Raw genomic sequence first — 17141 nt, forward strand, 5'->3', positions numbered from 1 at the left:
GGTGCTTTCCAAGCTTTGCCGAGAATTAATCCACTAAATTCACTAAAATCATATTACTAAATACATCCATAATTTCACCTTCAGGTGTAACCATGACTTGGGCTCACCATAGCTTCATAGGAGGCAATCAACAACAAATGCCCTAAGCATTTTGTATTTCTATTACTTCAAGAGTTTATTTTACATTTTCTCAAGAAAGTATCTTCAACACTATTTACCATTTATGCCCTATAGGAGCCTACATTTTTCATTTTAACAAGACTTCAAAGAACCATCTTCTTAAATATGTATTTCCTACACTAAGTAATGTTTTACTTTTCAAATCATTGTATCCAGGGCAATTTTTACTGATATAAGCTTTTGTAGGTCAAAGTTGCTAGTTGAGATCCCAGAAGAATGTGGCAGGATGTCATCCTGGCTAGTCAGAGAAGTTGACAGGTTATGATTTTTTTCCTGAGTCATGTAGGATTATGTTTTGTTTATTTCTTTATCTCCTACAATGTGATGAAGGCGATACTTCACAGCCATACTATTTTGGAAGTTTCTGTATTTATCTGAATATTGTGATTATTTTGGTTGACTTAGGGATAACAAATTCCCTTTCTAGTTATACACTTAAGAAGCATGTTAATGATGTCCCTATTCACTTCAACATTGAAGATCGTGATACTTCTGATGAAGACACCAAAGGGTATCCACTATTATATCAACTAATATTATCTATTCCACATTATCTCTGGATTAAGCAGCCTTTTCTAAATGGGGGGACATAACTCTCAGTTAACCTCATTAACAAGAATTAATTAGTATTTCTATTTGGAACATATTGAGACCCTGGGATATAATTGTCATTACTTTTCCTTCGCTTTTTTTTTATGCCCCAGGCATGAAACAGCTCTGACCAGCAATACAGGCATCAAGCTAGGATGAATTAAGTAGGGACTGTCTTGTCTGTTCACCCCTGACTGCTGTAAGAGCAACCACTAATCACGTGTCTCCTTGCCCATTGCCAGGGGGTGGGCCACAGCTTTTCATGGCCTGACACTTTGACACAAAGCTGAGTGGTAAGCAGCCGCCGACCCACTCTTGTTCCAAAGCACAATCTGTTACTGCATTTGCTCGCAGCGGACAAACGACACCAGGTGTTAAACTGGGTTCAGCAACCTCAGTTCACTTCTCTTTTACTGGTTCCTCTTTGCTCCCCGTCCTCTTAAAAGCTGAGGTGCCCAGGGCTGTCATTTGATCTCTTACCTATCTACACTCACTCCTCAGTGATCTTACCATTGACATGCTCAGAACTCTCAAATTCATTATTTCCAGGACAAAACTATCTCCTGAACCCAAAATGTTATGTCTAACTTCTTTGACTTCACATCTTCACTTGGGTGTCTAATAGGAAATCTCAAACTAAGCTCCTGAGCCACTGACCTCCACTATCCCCAAACCTGTTAATTCTAGTTTTTTCCCCATCTCAGGTATTGGCAAGTCATTTCTAGTTGCTCAGGTAAAATCTTTCATCCTTGACTTCTCATTCCATGTACATTCCACCAGCAAATCACTTGGTGACTATCTTCAAAGTATATCCAGAATCCGATCACCACTTCCACTGCTACCACTCTGGCCTAAGTTACTATATTTTGTCTAATTATAGCACTACCCTATTTCTGTTCCTGCCCTTGGTCCCATTTAGTCTTTCTCAGCACAGCAGCCAGATTGATTGAGTCCATAAATCCTATTACTTTACCCCCCTGTTCAAACCCTCTAATAATTTCCCATAGATAAAAGATAAAGGACTTAAATGGCCTGGAAGGACCTATACAAGCTGGACTACTTTTTTTTTTTTTTTTAACTTTTCTCCCTTGTTTACTCTGCTTCAGCCATTCCTTGATGTATCTCAAGTCATTGTTTAAAACAATGGAAGAGAGGCAACTGTAGTTATAAAGACAAGTAGAATGGAACCACATAAACCACACTGACCTGTCATAATTCATTTGTGATAGTATTGCCTTTGGAGCTTGCATTCTAATAGGAAGCAGATAATAAACCAAAGCATGATATAACTACAACATAATGCTAAATGTTATGGAAGGAAATAAAGCAAGAAAAGGGCAGTGAAGGCAAGTAGTGATTTTTAAAAATATATATTTCTTCATTGATTTCAGAGAGGAAGGGAGAGGGAAACACTGATGAGATTTGATCAGCTACATTCTGCATGCCCCCTACGGGGGATTGAGCCTACAACTCGGGCATGTGCCCTGGGCTGAAATCAAACCCAGGAACCTTCAGTCCGCAGCTGACGCTCTATCTACTGAGCAAACCGGCTAGGGCCAAGTAGTGATTATTACAAATGTAAACAGGGTACTCAAATGGCCATGGCAAGCAGTTATAATTATTTCAATAATCATATTTTTTTAGAAAAGATCATGCTAGGTGAGAAAAAGTGTAAACAATTTTCTGACTTTTGTTGTTAATCCTCACCAGAGAATATTTTTCCATTGATTTTGAGAGTGAAAGGGAGGGGGAGACAGAAACATCGATGTGTCTCAACTGGTCGCCCCCAACTGGGACCGGGGAATGAGCCTCCAAGTGAGGTACATGCCTTTGACCAGAATCAAACCCGAGGACACTCTATCCACGGGGCCAAACTGGCTAGGGCAAAATTTTCACTTTTACTAACCATCCCCATTGGTTTATTAGAGTAGGAAGGTCCAACCATGTAAATAGCTGACTTTTTTCCTGGGCTAAACACTTTAATGGCATTATCTCAAGGGAAAGTGGGTAGGGCTTTTTTCAATTTCAGTAATGATTTTTTAAAAACTCATTTTAAGTGATTGAACCCCCAAACTTTTTCTTAATCCTCACCTGAGGATATTTTTCCCATTGATTACTTGGGAGTGGGAGATGGGAGGCAGGGGGAGAGAAACATCGACATGAGAGACATATCGATTGGTTGCCTCCCTAACCAATGCTCTGACTGCTGAAGCAAACTGGCCAAGGCTAAAAACTTTTAATGACTTATTATTCTGACAGCACTGACTCATTATTACTGTACCATGTTATCACTAACACCTTTCCTTTTAAATTTGCCAATTTTTTAACTTATAAGCTTGTTCAACTTATTTTGACTTGCTTAGTCCAAATTTCTAAAGTATACGTGTGCTTACCAGTTCTAGAAACAGTACATAGATGAGCCCTGGATTGGACAGTTCACTGAAGACTAAAGAATCTTCTAATTTCTGTGGCAGTACAAACCTTGCATCTTAAGGGTAAATAAGATCTTTTCTAAACACCAAATTAGATGCTTTTGCTAATTTACTGAGCTCCAAACTAATTTGTCCTTACTCATTAATCCTGTTCCTCTTCAGCTTCTAAACTTATCATAAACACTAATTTATAACCTCTAATATCCCTGCCTCCCTCAACAGTAAACTGTTCCTACTTTTACATTCTAACATTACTTATATCTGATCTTTCTTTGTAAGTATAATATAGTTCTCTGATTTCCATAAAATTTCACTTCTACAGAAAAGCATTAATTGGAAATAAAAACAAATAAACTCAATTAAAAATGAAAGTTTCTAATTTATAAATGCACAAGTAAAATTAGAATTATTTCTATATACATCAGCAAAACGTTTCTCCCCCATGCCTTATACCATCACCACCACTCGCAACAACTGCGCTTAAAGCCAAAACTAGTCTTTTCTATAAGTACCATGAAAATTGTTCAAATTTTGCAGAAAAACACGAGTGAACAAAATTTAACTTATACAAAGGATATTACATAAAATTATTTTTTATTCATAAAATAAGAACTTTAAAATACGTAACCCTTCTTTTAAATGATTTTATTGAGAGAAGGGACAGGGAGAAACAATGATGGGAAAGTGATAGGCTGCCCTGACTAGGAATTGAACAGGCAACCTTTTGGTGTATGGGATGGATGCCCAAACTGAGCCACACTGGCCAATGAAGTTTGTCATCCCTTTTAAGTGGTTATCTTTTCCTCATCCTGGCACAGGAAAAAATTTGTACAGTAGCCCCCCCACCCATGGTGTTACCTGCAATTGAGATTAATTGAGGATACCCTGAAACTAGTCATCACATTCATATAACCTTTTATTATATTGTTTGTATTACTGGTAATTTCTTAACATGCCTAACTTTTTGTTTCCCTAGGACAGTGGTCGGCAAACCACGGCTTGCGAGCCCCATGCAGCTCTTTGGCCCCTTGAGTGTGGCTCTTCCATTAAATACCACGTGCGGTCTCGCACCTACACTGCAATTGAAACTTCGTGGCCCATGCACAGAAGTCGTTTTTCGGCCTGGGCGAGTCTATTTTGAAGTGGCGGGGGGGGGGGGGTCGGTCGGGTGATGGGATACGCAGCGCAGAGGAGGCAGGCACGATTCATGCACAAGTTGAGTGAGCCAGTCAGTCAGCAGTCTCATCGTGCAGTGGTTAGTGCTAGTCACGTCTGCAAATCACGCGCCGGTGACAAAGGATAGATGAAACAAGTATACACGTGTGGATGGGAAAGTTGGAAGGGGTTGACCTCAGTGAACGTACCTCAATCAGATTGAGGACGTTTTTAGCAAAGGCCAGCTTAGGAGTACCCTAATTAAGTTAGTAACAATGTACCTACCTATACAGTTTAAGTTTAAAAAATGTGGCTCTCAAAAGAAATTTCAATCGTTGTACTGTTGATATTTGGCTCTGTTGACTTAGTTTGCCGACCACTGCCCTAGGATAAAACCATAGTATACATAGGGTTTGATACCATCCATGTTCCAGGCATCCACTGGGTGCCTTGGGACATATCCCTCACAGATAAGGGGGAACTACTTACTGCTGGAGAGTATTAAAATCCCCAATGAAGCTATTCTTGGATAAAACAGGCCCAGGGATGCAGGTAGCTAGCTAGCCCCACATTTGGAGTTCTGTTCATTTACTGCTTATTTAGTACTCCAAGAAAGGATATTTTAGAGTTCTTTCCTTTAACCTGTTCACTTACATTTATACAATGCTGGAAATGCCTGTGGACATTTTATTACCATTTACTTGTCAAAGGAAGGCATAATGAATGTTTAAAGTCAAACCTAAAGCTATATAGTCAATGTTAAATTATGAACTCCAAAGTGCTCTCTTGTATAAAGCATCAAAAAGTTAATACAAGTACTAGTCTTAAGCAGTCACACAAATCTAAGCCACATTTATTTGCACATGTAATGGGCAACAGATACTCCAAACTCATACAAATTTATAAAACAACAAAGTTAATAATCACTTGGTACACTTGTGTTATCTTGTTTACAGATTCAAGTGTAGATGAACCTTCTTTATTTTGTAAACTTTCATACAATACTTCAACAAAAATTCTTGAAAACACTTATTGGCATGTTTCAGTTAGAGCCAACACAAAAGTTAAGACAAGACCACAAACTAAAAAACCAAGTTTAGAATATACTTTTCTACCTCCCTCCCCTGGAAAGAAGTGATTATTTTAACAGATGTATATGCCGCATCACAAAAGAAACAATGAAGACAAAAAATGTTCCCATAATTGTGAAGAAAATGCCAACCAAATCATACTGTTTTAATTTATATACCAAATGTATGGTGTAAATGAGATGGGAATAAAAATAACAAGGGAAATTAGAAAAAATAGTAAATCATCTTAAGAACTATGGCCCCCCAAAGCTGCAAAGATCTGACTTTGACAACACAAAATAATTGTCTAAGGCAAATAAAATCGGAAACCATTAAAGACATTCTAATCATGTTCGGTATCTAATGATACCGGCTGAAAATGATATCAAGAGGATATTTATTATACAAGTGTCGAGAACATCCCAAAACTAATGGAAGAAATGAGCATTTATTTCTACAAAAGCAAAGTATGATATAGAATTAGAAGGGAACAGACTTAAAGATTTACCTATTAAAATATACAGATTCTTACTGAAGAGAATAGGATATTTAAAAAAGATGACAAGGGATGTTAATCTTTTTTTATTATTATTATTTTTACATATTTTGGAACCTCACATAATTTTGATAAATAACTCTTACAAAATTATGCAAAAAGTACAAGAATGTCTGGTAAACAAACAGTCTGTATTTTCCAAAAAGATATTTTTACAACATGCAATTCTTAAGGCAGCATCCTCCTTACAAGGAAAGGTAATCCTTTTACTCATCAAGAAATCTTCTGCTGCAAAGAATAGGCTAAGAAAGCCTGGCTTCTTCCATTAACGCCTCTTGTCTTTCCTGTCTGATTTTCGGTCTCTTTCACTTCTTGAAGATCTTTTGCCTGATCGACTACTCTCTGATATAGACCTCTTTCTGTCGGACCGGGAATTCTTATCCTTTGATCCTTTTGTATCTCTACTACTGCCTCCTTTTGAAGATTTGTGACTCCTTTCTACTCCTGATGTATCCCTTCGCTTCCGTTCCACGCTCCTTCTGTGCTTTCTATCTCTATTATGTCCCCGGCCCCTACTCCGACTTCTACTCTCACTACTACTACTAGAGCTGCTGCTACTGTCTCTGCTGCTGCTGCCACTTGTACTGGAGCTGCTACTGGAACTACTTCGACTACTACTACTGCCACTGCTGGAACTGCTTCCACTGCTGCTACTGGTTGAACTGCTACTAGAACTACTACTGCTACTGCTCCGACTTCTACTCTTGCTTGTTTTATTTCTAGCTCGACCTCTACTTCTGCTTCTAGTTTTGGTTTTGGATTTGCTCTCCGGATGTACTGTCAAGACTGGCTCTACTGTCACCTCAGTGACTTTTACAGATCCTACAGGAAACTCCTTCCTTTCAGGTAGTAAATGCCCTTGCTCCTGAATAACCTGAGGTGATGACTGTACAACGGCTAATGGCAAAGTCTCAGGCTGAGAGAGAGGCTGGGGCTGGAGTACTGGTTGGGACTGAGATTGAAGCTGAGGCTGAGGCTGAGCCAGGGGCTGGGGCTGAGGCTGAGCCAGAGCCATAGGCTCGGGTTGGGGCTCAGATTCTTTCTCTTCTTTGTCCTCAGGCTCATTTTCCATTTCTAGAGGATTAGCATTCTCTTTCGAAGGAGAAAGAGACTTACATTCTTTCTCTGGCTCAACTTCAAATTCCATTTCTGGCTCCAATTCCTTGTTAGTTTCATTTTCTGAAGGTTCTACACTTTCAACTTGATTGGTTTCCATTACCTCCTGCTCAGCAATTACATTTTTGACACTCTCCACCATTTCTAGCACATCCATAACTTCCTCAGGTTGACTATCTGGCTGCTTCTCACTTTCCCTTACCTCAGTTTCCTCTTCCATCTTAACCTCCATTTCCTGTTTTTGTTCCTCCTCCTCCTGTTCTTTCTCTGCATCACTATGAACTATACTTATTTCCTTTTCCTCTTCCTCTCCTGCTTCCTCTATTTCTACATCATTGTGCTGATTACCTGTCTCCTCCAACTCTTCCTCTCGCTGAGCCACCTTACCCTCTTCTTGTTCCGCCTTCTGTTCTTCATTACGCACCACCTGATGCTCTTTTTCCTTCATTGATTGTCTTCTAGGCCTAGCCTCCATTTTATTTATTTGTTCTGCAAATTCGATGCGTCTACTTTCAAATAAAGCTATAAAGAACAAAAATTTACATGTGTGAAATTTATTATGATTAAGAACATTCAGCCACAACTTGACACCTGGCCACAAACTTGTCACTGAGCTTTATCTAAATGTCTTTTTGTAAAGAAATAATGATGTCCTAGCTGGTTTGGCTCAGTGGATAGAGTGTTGGCCTGTGGACCAAAGGGTCCTGGGTTTGATTCCAGTCAAGGGCACATATCTCTGTTGTAGGCTCCTCCCCGGCCCTGGTCAGGGCATGTGCAGGAGGTAACCAATCAATGTGTTTCTCTCACATTGATATTTCTGTCTTTCCCTCTCTCTAAAAATCAACAGAAAAGTATCCTCGGGTGAGGATTAAAAAAGGGGGGAAAAATGATAAAAGTTAATTATGGCAAATAAGTAATTATAAATTCACATAAAATGACAAAAGCAACGATCCACTGGAAACCAAGAAATTAATCACCATAGCCTGCACTGCTCAGTGGTTAGAGCGTTGGCCTGTGCATCGAAGGTTCATGGGTTCGATTTCTGATCAAGGGGCATGTACCCGGGTTGCAGGCTGGATCCCTGGCCCTGCTGGTTGGGTGTATGAGGGAGGCAACATTGAAGTTTTTCTCTCTCTCCTCCCCTTCCCCCCTTCCACTTTAAAATTCCATGGAAAAAATAGCCTCAGGTGAGGATTAAAATAAACAAATTAGTTGCATCATATTGCCTATGTGACAATCTTTTGCTATTTAATTTTATGCTAGTAGAAAAGACAAAAAATTTCCTTTCAAATAAATTTTATGGTACATCATGCATTAATTTTTCTGATCCTTAGAAATCATCTAATCACCTTAGCAGTATCTACCCTTCTGTGTGTGCTCCCCCTCTATGGACTACATTCATGTTCTATGTTCACTTTTTTTTGCTTCATTGTATTTATGCCTGCCTACTAAAAAGTATCAAGCAAAAAAAAGGTCATCTCACTCAAATGCATAATATACATATGAATTGAGCACCACCTACAAAATATGAAAGTTTCTGGTTAAACTACATCTTGAAACAAATGATCCTCCTGTACTTCAAAAACATTAGTATATTATTTTTTTAATCAACTATTATAGGAAACAAAAAAATATGCATGTATGAGTGTATTGCCTTACCCATTAGGAATAGTTCAATGGATCTCTTCATATACACTTACCATTCATTTTTCTCTGTGACTCTTCTATTAGTTTTTGGGTAGCTGGACACATTCTTCCGGGAATATAGAACAAATGGGGCTTTGTCTTAGTTCTTATATATTTAATTATCTTGGCATTATGCTCATTCCATTCTTCTTGCTAAAGAAAAGGTAAAAAGATCAATGCTTTTGAAACATGGATTATCAATACTAGAATTTGAAAATACTACCCACTCACCAGCTGCGCAAGCTCAACCTTCTGCTCCAAAAGCCGCAGTTCTGTCTGTTTTGCACGCCTCTCTTCAAATAGTTCTCTCCTCTCATTTTCAACCTGCTTTCTCTCCTCTTCTGCCTGCACTTCAAGTTTTTGTTCAATTTCCTGGCGTCTCTTTTGCTAAAGATAAATAATGAACTTTAAGATCTCATTACATACCGATTACGTGAAACATAACAATTTCACTAAATTATCTACATATGTGATTCACATTTGCAATTCAAAGTACCAACTAATTCAAACTTAGCACTACTTAGCATTTGAGACTGAAATATCTCAGGAAATGAAGACTGAAGCTTTCACATGTAAAAACCTAAATTTTAAAGTATTAGCCAATAATATCAGTAACTTCTATTCCAACATGACTTTTAGGTAAGATTCATAAATTAACCACAAAAAAAGTCTTTTAAAGTAGGCTGTCTTCAGTTATTCTTTCTGAATAAAAAAATCCGACAGCCCTAGCTGGTCTGGCTCAGTGATAGAGTGTCAGCCTATGGACTAAAGGGTCCCGGGTTCGATTCTGGTCAAGGGCATATGCCTGGGTTGCGGGCTTGATCCCCAGTAAGGGGCGTGCAGGAGGCAGCCAATCAATGATTCTCTCTCATCACTGATGTTTCTCTCTCTCTCCCTCTCCCTTCCTCTCTGAAATCAATAAAAAAATATTTTTTAAAAAATCCGACAGACGTGATATCCTAATGAATTAACTAGTCACACTTTCTCTCCGTCTATTAAAAAAATACTTACTATTCACACATTAAAATGCTTAAGCCTTTTATATTCTGTAGTAAAGTTAATACATACAAGCTGTATGTATTAACTGAATTGTTTCTCCCTTTCCAATATAAGTTCTTCCCTAAGAAGCAGTAACTTGGGTGCTCAACTCTACAGACATAATTTTGTACCTTCAGCAAAATAAAAGCTTCTAGAAAGATGACACATTTAAATAAACTGTGAAGGGCAGTAAACTTTTATGCTTTTGCTTCTAGAGTGCTAAGTACTACCCAAGTGTGAAAATAAGTCTAAAAAAAATCAGAATTATTGAACTAGCACCAATGATGAGTTTAACTTCCTTGTTGAAGAAAATGAGCTTATCGAGCTTGCATTCTCCTGACTCACAGCCCACAGTTCTTTACAAGGAAGTTCACTCAATTACTTCACAGCACCTTAAGAAAAGATCGGCTGATGGTTGATAAGTTAACTCCAGAAAAGTTTTATGTTTTTCCTTGGCTCCATTTCAGGCTTGCAATTAAATCTTAGGAGAGCTTTTTGGCTCTTTTTAAAAACATAAGCAACTTCTTTTTATAATATAAGTAAAGGAAGTAAATAAAAATTGCATTAATACCCTTTCAGTAGCGACAGTGGACTCCTGTTTAAATTTCTGAAGGGTGCCCATCAACAAGCCAAATATTCGCCGGTTCCTAAAGAACAGAAAAAGAAAATTTAATTTCAATAAAATCCACTTCATTTAAACCTGCCATTTCCTAAAAAGAAACATACTATAGCCACTTGGACAAATGCTTAAATTTTCTTAAAATTGCATTATCTGAAAAGCTCCCCACCCCCCACCCTGAAGTCACAAAAGTTACCTTTGCTTTCCTTTTTCATCCATATTTTGATCCTGGATAAGGTCTCTCCGTGTACGCTCTTTGGAGGTAGCTACAACTGAAGACTGCAAAGCTGGCTACAGTAGAAAAGAAAATCTCAGTGACTTAACAAGCATATGGGTGGTACTCTTTAAAGTGTTGTAAGATGAAAATACTAATTCATCCTCTAAGAACTTCTTTTAATCTCAATTACCTTTTTAACATCATCATCCTCTGGGTCGCTTTCTTGGCGTGATTCTCTCCTCGTCCGACGCTCCCCGCCCAGCCTGTCATAGGAAAAATAATTTAAATGACCACTACAGAATTTGACTTAAGTGCATACCTAGAGTAAATGATTACTTTTTCTAGGACTTTTTCAGAAACCTCATTCTATCAGTCCCCATCCCATTTTACTTTTTCCTCTAATAGTGAAAGAATAAAATATAACATCACTGCCCAATCCAGACTTTGATCTCCTTTCCTTCTCAAACTGGTTGTTTTTGCAGTATGAGACAGAAAAGTGGCACAAATTCACTATGTTCTCAATCTTATTTGTCTCATAACCTTCATTTGGGGAATATTTATTATCATTAGTGAAAAACTGAGTTTTGAGTGAAACTGCGTGTCTCAGTGACCAAAAGTAACCAACCACACAGGATGGTCTAATTGTAAATTCCTATCTGTGCAGGCAATGGCTGTCCCAGGCCCTACAGCTTCCTTAGCAAAGGTCAATCTTTATCTCAAGTGATCTCTGTCCGTTGCTGGTAAGCACCTGGGATGACTTACCTTTGAAGTGACAGAGTAATTCTTTTCTAGACCCTGCAAGGCACACCTGCAGGCTGCACAGCCCAATACCTCGTTGTTACTGCTGTCTTGTTCCCACGTACCATCTCTATGCACCATAAATGTTAATTAGCCATCCTGTACCCACCAGTGTAAAAATAACGTGTCTCGCCATTTTGCTTTTCACCCAATCCCAGAGATTGCCCTGCTTTGCTTTCTCCAGCCTCCTTTATCACCAATGGGTTCCGTATCCCTCCTTACGTCTCCTCCCTTTATTGTAATGTATAAAATAAGTAGCAAAACTGCCCCTCTCCAAAGCATTTTCTCCATCCGTTGAGATTTTGCTTTCTGGGCATATACCCAAAGCTCAAATAAACTCTTATAAAACTTTTCTATAGGCTGGTAATTATTTCATCGACAAACAGTATTTACTACGTATTTACATTTGTATGCTACCTCAGAAAAGGTAACATAATTATGCCTTCAGAACCTTTTCTTCAATGTTCCAACATACCTACTGACTGCCCCTTCAAGGTCTCTCTGTTTGGCTGGGGGTCCTCCTCCACTATCTGAGAATCCACGCCTGCAATTAAAAATGTCCAACAGAAAGCACTTGAAATTTAAGACAAACGATACTGCCATTTAGCAAGAGAATTCACATTTTTAAGTATCTTTCCAATCCCAGCAACCTTAAACGGGCACTCACTCCAAGATACTTTCATAGCATTTTTTAAAAAACCCACCGGGACAAATTAAGTTTACACAAAACTGGTACAGTTAACATATTCCTCAAGCTCCAGTTTTTGCCTATAAATGAAGTTACAAGGTAACCGTGAAGAAACCACGGCTGATGACAGCTTTAAACACAGACATTTCTAACACTGGTCCTACCACGAGTTTTGCTTAGAAAGACATGCTCGTGTAGCGTAAAAAGCACCCGTTAGTCTTAGCATATGAATGAAGTCCAAAGGAAATCTTACCTCAGCAATAAACTACCACGTCCTCTACCTCCACCAGGACCAGAAAGGGCCAGCAATCTGGCTTGGATGGGCCTGCGAGATAGTCACAGTCAGTGCAAAAATCACACGTGGACACACCGAATGCATTTCATTCACGGGGGAGGTTCATCGTGAGGAAAAAAAACCACGTAAACTCCAAAAAGACGTCCCAAATCCGCGTGTTTGAAAAGGGGCAGGAGGCCCTATTTAACTTCCTTATTTTCATTCCTTCAAGCCCGATACCACACACACCGTACTGACCGCGCGGACACACTTGAATCGGTTCCTAACTTGGCCCACCCCGAGGCAGCCGCACGTGGACGAGCGCCGGGGAGCGGGGCGGCCACCGGTCCCGGGAGGGCCTGCGGGCGCCGGCGGGTGGTCGGCGGGGGCGGGGCCTGGTGCGGCAGCTCGGGGCCTGCAGAGCCAGGGCGGGAAGCGGCGGTGCCGGCCTTCCTCCCCACAGGCCTGGAGGCCGCCGGCGCGCCCAGGCCGCGCGGTCCTACCTCACGCACCCGAGCCCGGGGACCTACGGCGGGAGCCCTGGAGACTCCCCACCTCACCGAAGACCGGGTTCCACCGCCGCCCCGGGAACAGGCCTCGATGTAACAGCCTTCTCCTAGCGGGCCGCCCTCCCCGCCCCCAATTCACCTCGGCCGGATGATGGCTGCCTCTCGGAGCCCGCATTTCTCACCCGGCCCTTACCTCACGTCATTCGGATCCCGCCCGGTGAGCTTGCGAATATTCTCATCCACGTTCTTTAGGCTCTCTTTGGCCTTTTCTAGCTGCTCCTGCAAAGTTCTCACTGCGACCGCCATCTTCTCCCTGCAGCAGGCTTCGAGACTGCTCCTCAGGCCGCGCCGGGCTGTGTCGCGCCGCCAGACGCGGGAGGATTGACAGCTGGGCTCAGCCAATGACGGTGGGCGTAGTTTTCGGCTTCAACCAACAGCAACCGGAAGGGGGAGAATCTGCCGGCCTTGTGACGCTGGGCCAATGAGAAGTCCGCCAGCCGGGCCCTCCCCCCCACAGGTAGCTGCGGGCGGCCGGGCTCGCTGTTGGCGCAGTCGCGGGGCGGGATTGTGAGTCCTTGGGTCTTCGGAGGGACGCGCTCGTCGGCTCGCTCTCCAGAGGAGGAGCGCGGAGGTTTGCAGCCCTTTTAATCCGTCATGTGACGAGATTTACGCTGTTTAGCCTCCTAATCCCCTCAGAGTGGGTGGGGAGGCTTGTCTGTTCACCCACCCACCCACTCACCCCCATCAGTGATTAGGAAAGGGTGCGGCTGTTCTGTTGGTGCGCATGCCCAGAGAGTGTTGGGGGGGGGGGGGAGCAGTCTTTCCCCCCCATTAGGTTAAACCAAAATTAGCGGAGGGAAACAAAGAATGAAGAAACAGGAAAAGTCATTAAACGTAATAGCTAACAGTTACTTTGAAGACACTGTGTGGAACGCTTTACGTGCCTTATGCCTCTCAATAGCTTTAAGAAAATGCCCGTTTTTCCTGATAAGGAGACTGAGTCTGGGGATACTGTCCCTGTCCCTAGTCTGGCCAGCCCTCGAATCAGTTGGCTCAGACCCTAAGGCTCCAGTAGTCTTAGCATATTAGACATACTAATTTAGTATAAGAAGCGCCAGGAGCCTTAGCATATGAATTAAGTCCCAAGGACATCCTACCTCAGCAATAAACTATCACGTCCTCCACCTCCACCAGGACCAGAATGGGCCAGCAATCTGACTTGGATGGGCCTTCAAGATATTTTACAACAAAAAAGCAACTACGAGACATGAGACAGTCATTAGCCTCTACACCTGGCCCAGAGCTGGTTAGCTTAAGATGGGGTCCAGGGAGCCCATGCTATTGTTTGTGTGTGTGTGTGTATGTGTGTGTGTGTGAGAGAGAGAGAGAGGGGTGGGGGAGAGAGATGGTTGTTCAGCTTCTGGTTCTGCTCTACCTGTGTTGCCAACAGAAAAAAAAAATATATATATATATATATTATATATATAAAGGCTAATATGCAAATCGACCAAATGGTGGAATGATCAGTCGCTATGATGCACACTGACCACCAGGGGGCAGATGCTTAATGCAAGAGCTGCCCCCTGGTGTTCAGTGTGCTCCCACAGGGGGAGCACTACTCAGCCAGAAGCTGGGTCCACGGCTGGCGAGTGCAGCAGTGGTGGCGGGAGCCGCTCCTGCTTCCCCAGCAGTGCCAAGGATGTCCGACTGACAGCTTGGGGCGGGGGAGTACGGGGAGCAGGCCTAAGCTATCAGTCGGACATCCCCTGAGGGCTCCTGGACTGCGAGAGGGTGCTGGCCGGGCTGAGGGACCACCCAAGTGTACAAATTTCGTGCACTGGGTCTCTAGAGTGTGTGTGTGTGTGTGTGTGTGTGTGTGTGTGTATAAATAGCTCAGAAAGCATTTTCTCATACAAACAATGTTACAAATAACCTTTGGGTTCTCATTTTCATCTGTTAGCAGGCAGCCTCCTGGCACCAAGCATTAGCAAGTCAACTGTATTTAACTCCAGTAACCATCTTAATTCACCCAACCTTTAAATGCTCCTCCCATGTAGAAGCAGCAACCTAGGCTCTGAGGATAAATCCTAGAGTAAGATAGGTGTGGTTCCTGCTTTTCTGGAGTTTATAAACTCAGGGAGCAAAGATCATTCATATACTGATTCATTCAACAAATATCCAGTGAGCGCTTATTATGTGCCAGCCACTATTCCAAGAAGTTGGATACATGAGTGTACAAAAAAGATCTGTTCCCTGAAGGAGCTTGGGAGCAGAAAGAGTGTGGAGACAGAGGACAAACATCAGTAAATTATGTAGCATGTTAGTGAAAGAGAGCAGACTATGCCAAGCCAACATGTGCCAGTTGGGCATATGAATTATTTTGAGCTGAATGCAGTTAAGACCCAGCAGACTTAAGAAAAACTTTTACCACTCCCTAACTACCTACAGTAATTTAGTTAGGGGGCCTGGACCAGAAAGAGATATTACCAGAGTTAACTTTTCTTTCTTTTTTAAAAATTAAATTTATTTGGTGCCATTGGTTAATAAGATTATATGTTTTAAGTGTACAATATTATAGTACATAATCTGAGAGATAACATTTTATCTGAAAGGCTTGCCTGCATAGCTTGGCAAACATCTGATTACCAAACATCTGCTCTTCTACCTGTGAGTTGTCCTCCCATTTGAAGCCCCAGGTTCCTAGCTCAGGACAGCATATAAACCTAAATTGCCTGTCTTTGGGGTCTCATATTTTTATGGAGCTTCCAAATTCATGAAATTAAATTTATTTTCCTGTTAACCTAAGGCAACTTAATTATTAAACCAGCCAACAAACCTAGAAGGTCTAGAAGGAAAACTTTTCCACCCCAGCATTAGAAAGGAAGAAGTGCTATTGAAAAAAAAAGCGAAAGTAAAGCTAGGTAAGAAGGATGAGGATCAATGAATAACTATTTCTTTCTGATTATGAGCATACCTGGTCTCTGACCCATATTACAATCCCATGTCGCAGGCAGTACATGAACCAGGAGGATGTTGCAAAAGTAGATCCTAACACCAAATAGAAAAGTGTTTCCATAAAAAAATGCTTTTAGAGTTAACCAAAACCAGGATCTATTCCTGTTTCCAAAGGATCTTTTACTTGGATCCTGGCCAATTTAACATAGTCTGCTTTATGGGGAGAGAATAGTGAAATGCTGTGTTCAACATTTACGGTAGTAGATACTCAATAAATGTTTCCCCTCCATTCTCCAAAATATTCTAAGAATTCCATGTTATTGTAGTTTGAGAAGTCAACCTTAATAAGTTGGTCAATTGCTTACTCTTCAACCTCAATAGGGAGCCTGGATTCCTCCTATTCCTTGGTGGTGGTGATGAAGAAAAAATGCAATTGGGCCCTAACTGGTTTGGCTCAGTGGATAGAGCGTCGGCCTGCGGACTGAAAGATCCCAGGCTTGATTCTGGTCAAGGGCATGTACCTTGGTTGCAGGCACATCCCCAGTAGGGGGTGTGCAGGAAGCAGCTGATGGATGTTTCTCTCTCATTGATATTTCTAACTCTCCCTCTCCCTTCCTCTCTGTAAAATATAAATAAAAACATATATTTTTAAAAAAGAATGCAATTGGGACATAAAGGACCTGACTTCACATGGGAAATTGTAGTGCTGGAAAAATTAAGATTATGTTTTCAAAATTACACTATTTAGTGTTTTCAAAAACTCAGGTGGAACTTTTATGCTTATTTTATGTGATGATCAAATAAAGTGATCCAAGCATTAGAAGAGACATGTAAAGAAAAAGCTACCATAATTCCAGTTATGGGACATGATCTTAAATTCCTGTGAAAGGATATGAAGAGTTGAGAGGTTAAAAATTTGAGAAAACTCAATATGTTAATTTTGGGGAACAATGAATTAATTGGAAAAAAATCTGCTTTGTCTATAAGACAAGAGCTAATCACATGCTAAGCAACACATTTAACTAATCCAAATTTGCAAAATTTAAGAGATACATATATCTAACATGGGTATTTGCATTGCTTTAGTTGTTTCACATATGTCATGGGTTATTATGAACTCTATCCCACAACAACATTGCTTTTCTGAAGTCTTTAGCACTTTTTCTATTCACTGAATTCTCTGATTAATTTGTGTCTTCTGGTTCAAGAGTATCTAGTTCTTTGCTTACTCCCTTGCCTCTTCCTGGTGTCCAAAAT

At 41.0% G+C, this 17141-nt stretch overlaps 1 protein-coding gene across 4 annotated transcripts; it reads right to left on the reverse strand.

The window, feature by feature from the left end:
* Positions 1-5182: 5182 nt before the first annotated feature.
* PNN (pinin, desmosome associated protein) lies at positions 5183-14122 on the reverse strand. 4 transcript variants are annotated; one of them, XM_006099263.2, is made up of 9 exons: positions 13123-13327; positions 12400-12471; positions 11934-12002; positions 10851-10923; positions 10640-10734; positions 10396-10471; positions 9018-9173; positions 8801-8939; positions 5183-7622 (listed from the first exon to the last, which is right to left on the reverse strand). In XM_006099263.2, exons 1-9 carry the CDS (start codon positions 13233-13235, stop codon positions 6250-6252), a joined length of 2166 nt encoding a protein of 721 aa, XP_006099325.1. In that variant the 5' UTR covers positions 13236-13327; the 3' UTR covers positions 5183-6249. The 4 variants fall into 4 exon arrangements, with proteins under 4 accessions (XP_006099325.1, XP_023618683.1, XP_023618681.1 ...); XM_023762915.1 differs by lacking the exons at positions 12400-12471; positions 13123-13327 and adding an exon at positions 14087-14122 and having other exon boundaries at positions 10640-10736; positions 10852-10923; XM_023762913.1 differs by lacking the exon at positions 12400-12471 and having other exon boundaries at positions 13123-13306.
* Positions 14123-17141: the final 3019 nt, after the last annotated feature.

Source organism: Myotis lucifugus, unplaced genomic scaffold, assembly GCF_000147115.1.
Source record: "Myotis lucifugus unplaced genomic scaffold, Myoluc2.0 scaffold_268, whole genome shotgun sequence".
Taxonomy (NCBI): domain Eukaryota; kingdom Metazoa; phylum Chordata; class Mammalia; order Chiroptera; family Vespertilionidae; genus Myotis; species Myotis lucifugus.

Excerpts from the sequence above, each read along its gene's own strand:
- PNN (XM_006099263.2), bottom strand. The coding sequence starts at position 13,235 with ATGGCGGTCGCAGTGAGAACTTTGCAGGAGCAGCTAGAAAAGGCCAAA. Across the intron at positions 12,003-12,399 it reads CGTGGTAGTTTATTGCTGAG|GCGTGGATTCTCAGATAGTG; the intron begins GTAAGATTTCCT and ends TTTTAATTGCAG. Across the intron at positions 10,735-10,850 it reads AGGATGATGATGTTAAAAAG|CCAGCTTTGCAGTCTTCAGT; the intron begins GTAATTGAGATT and ends TTTCTACTGTAG.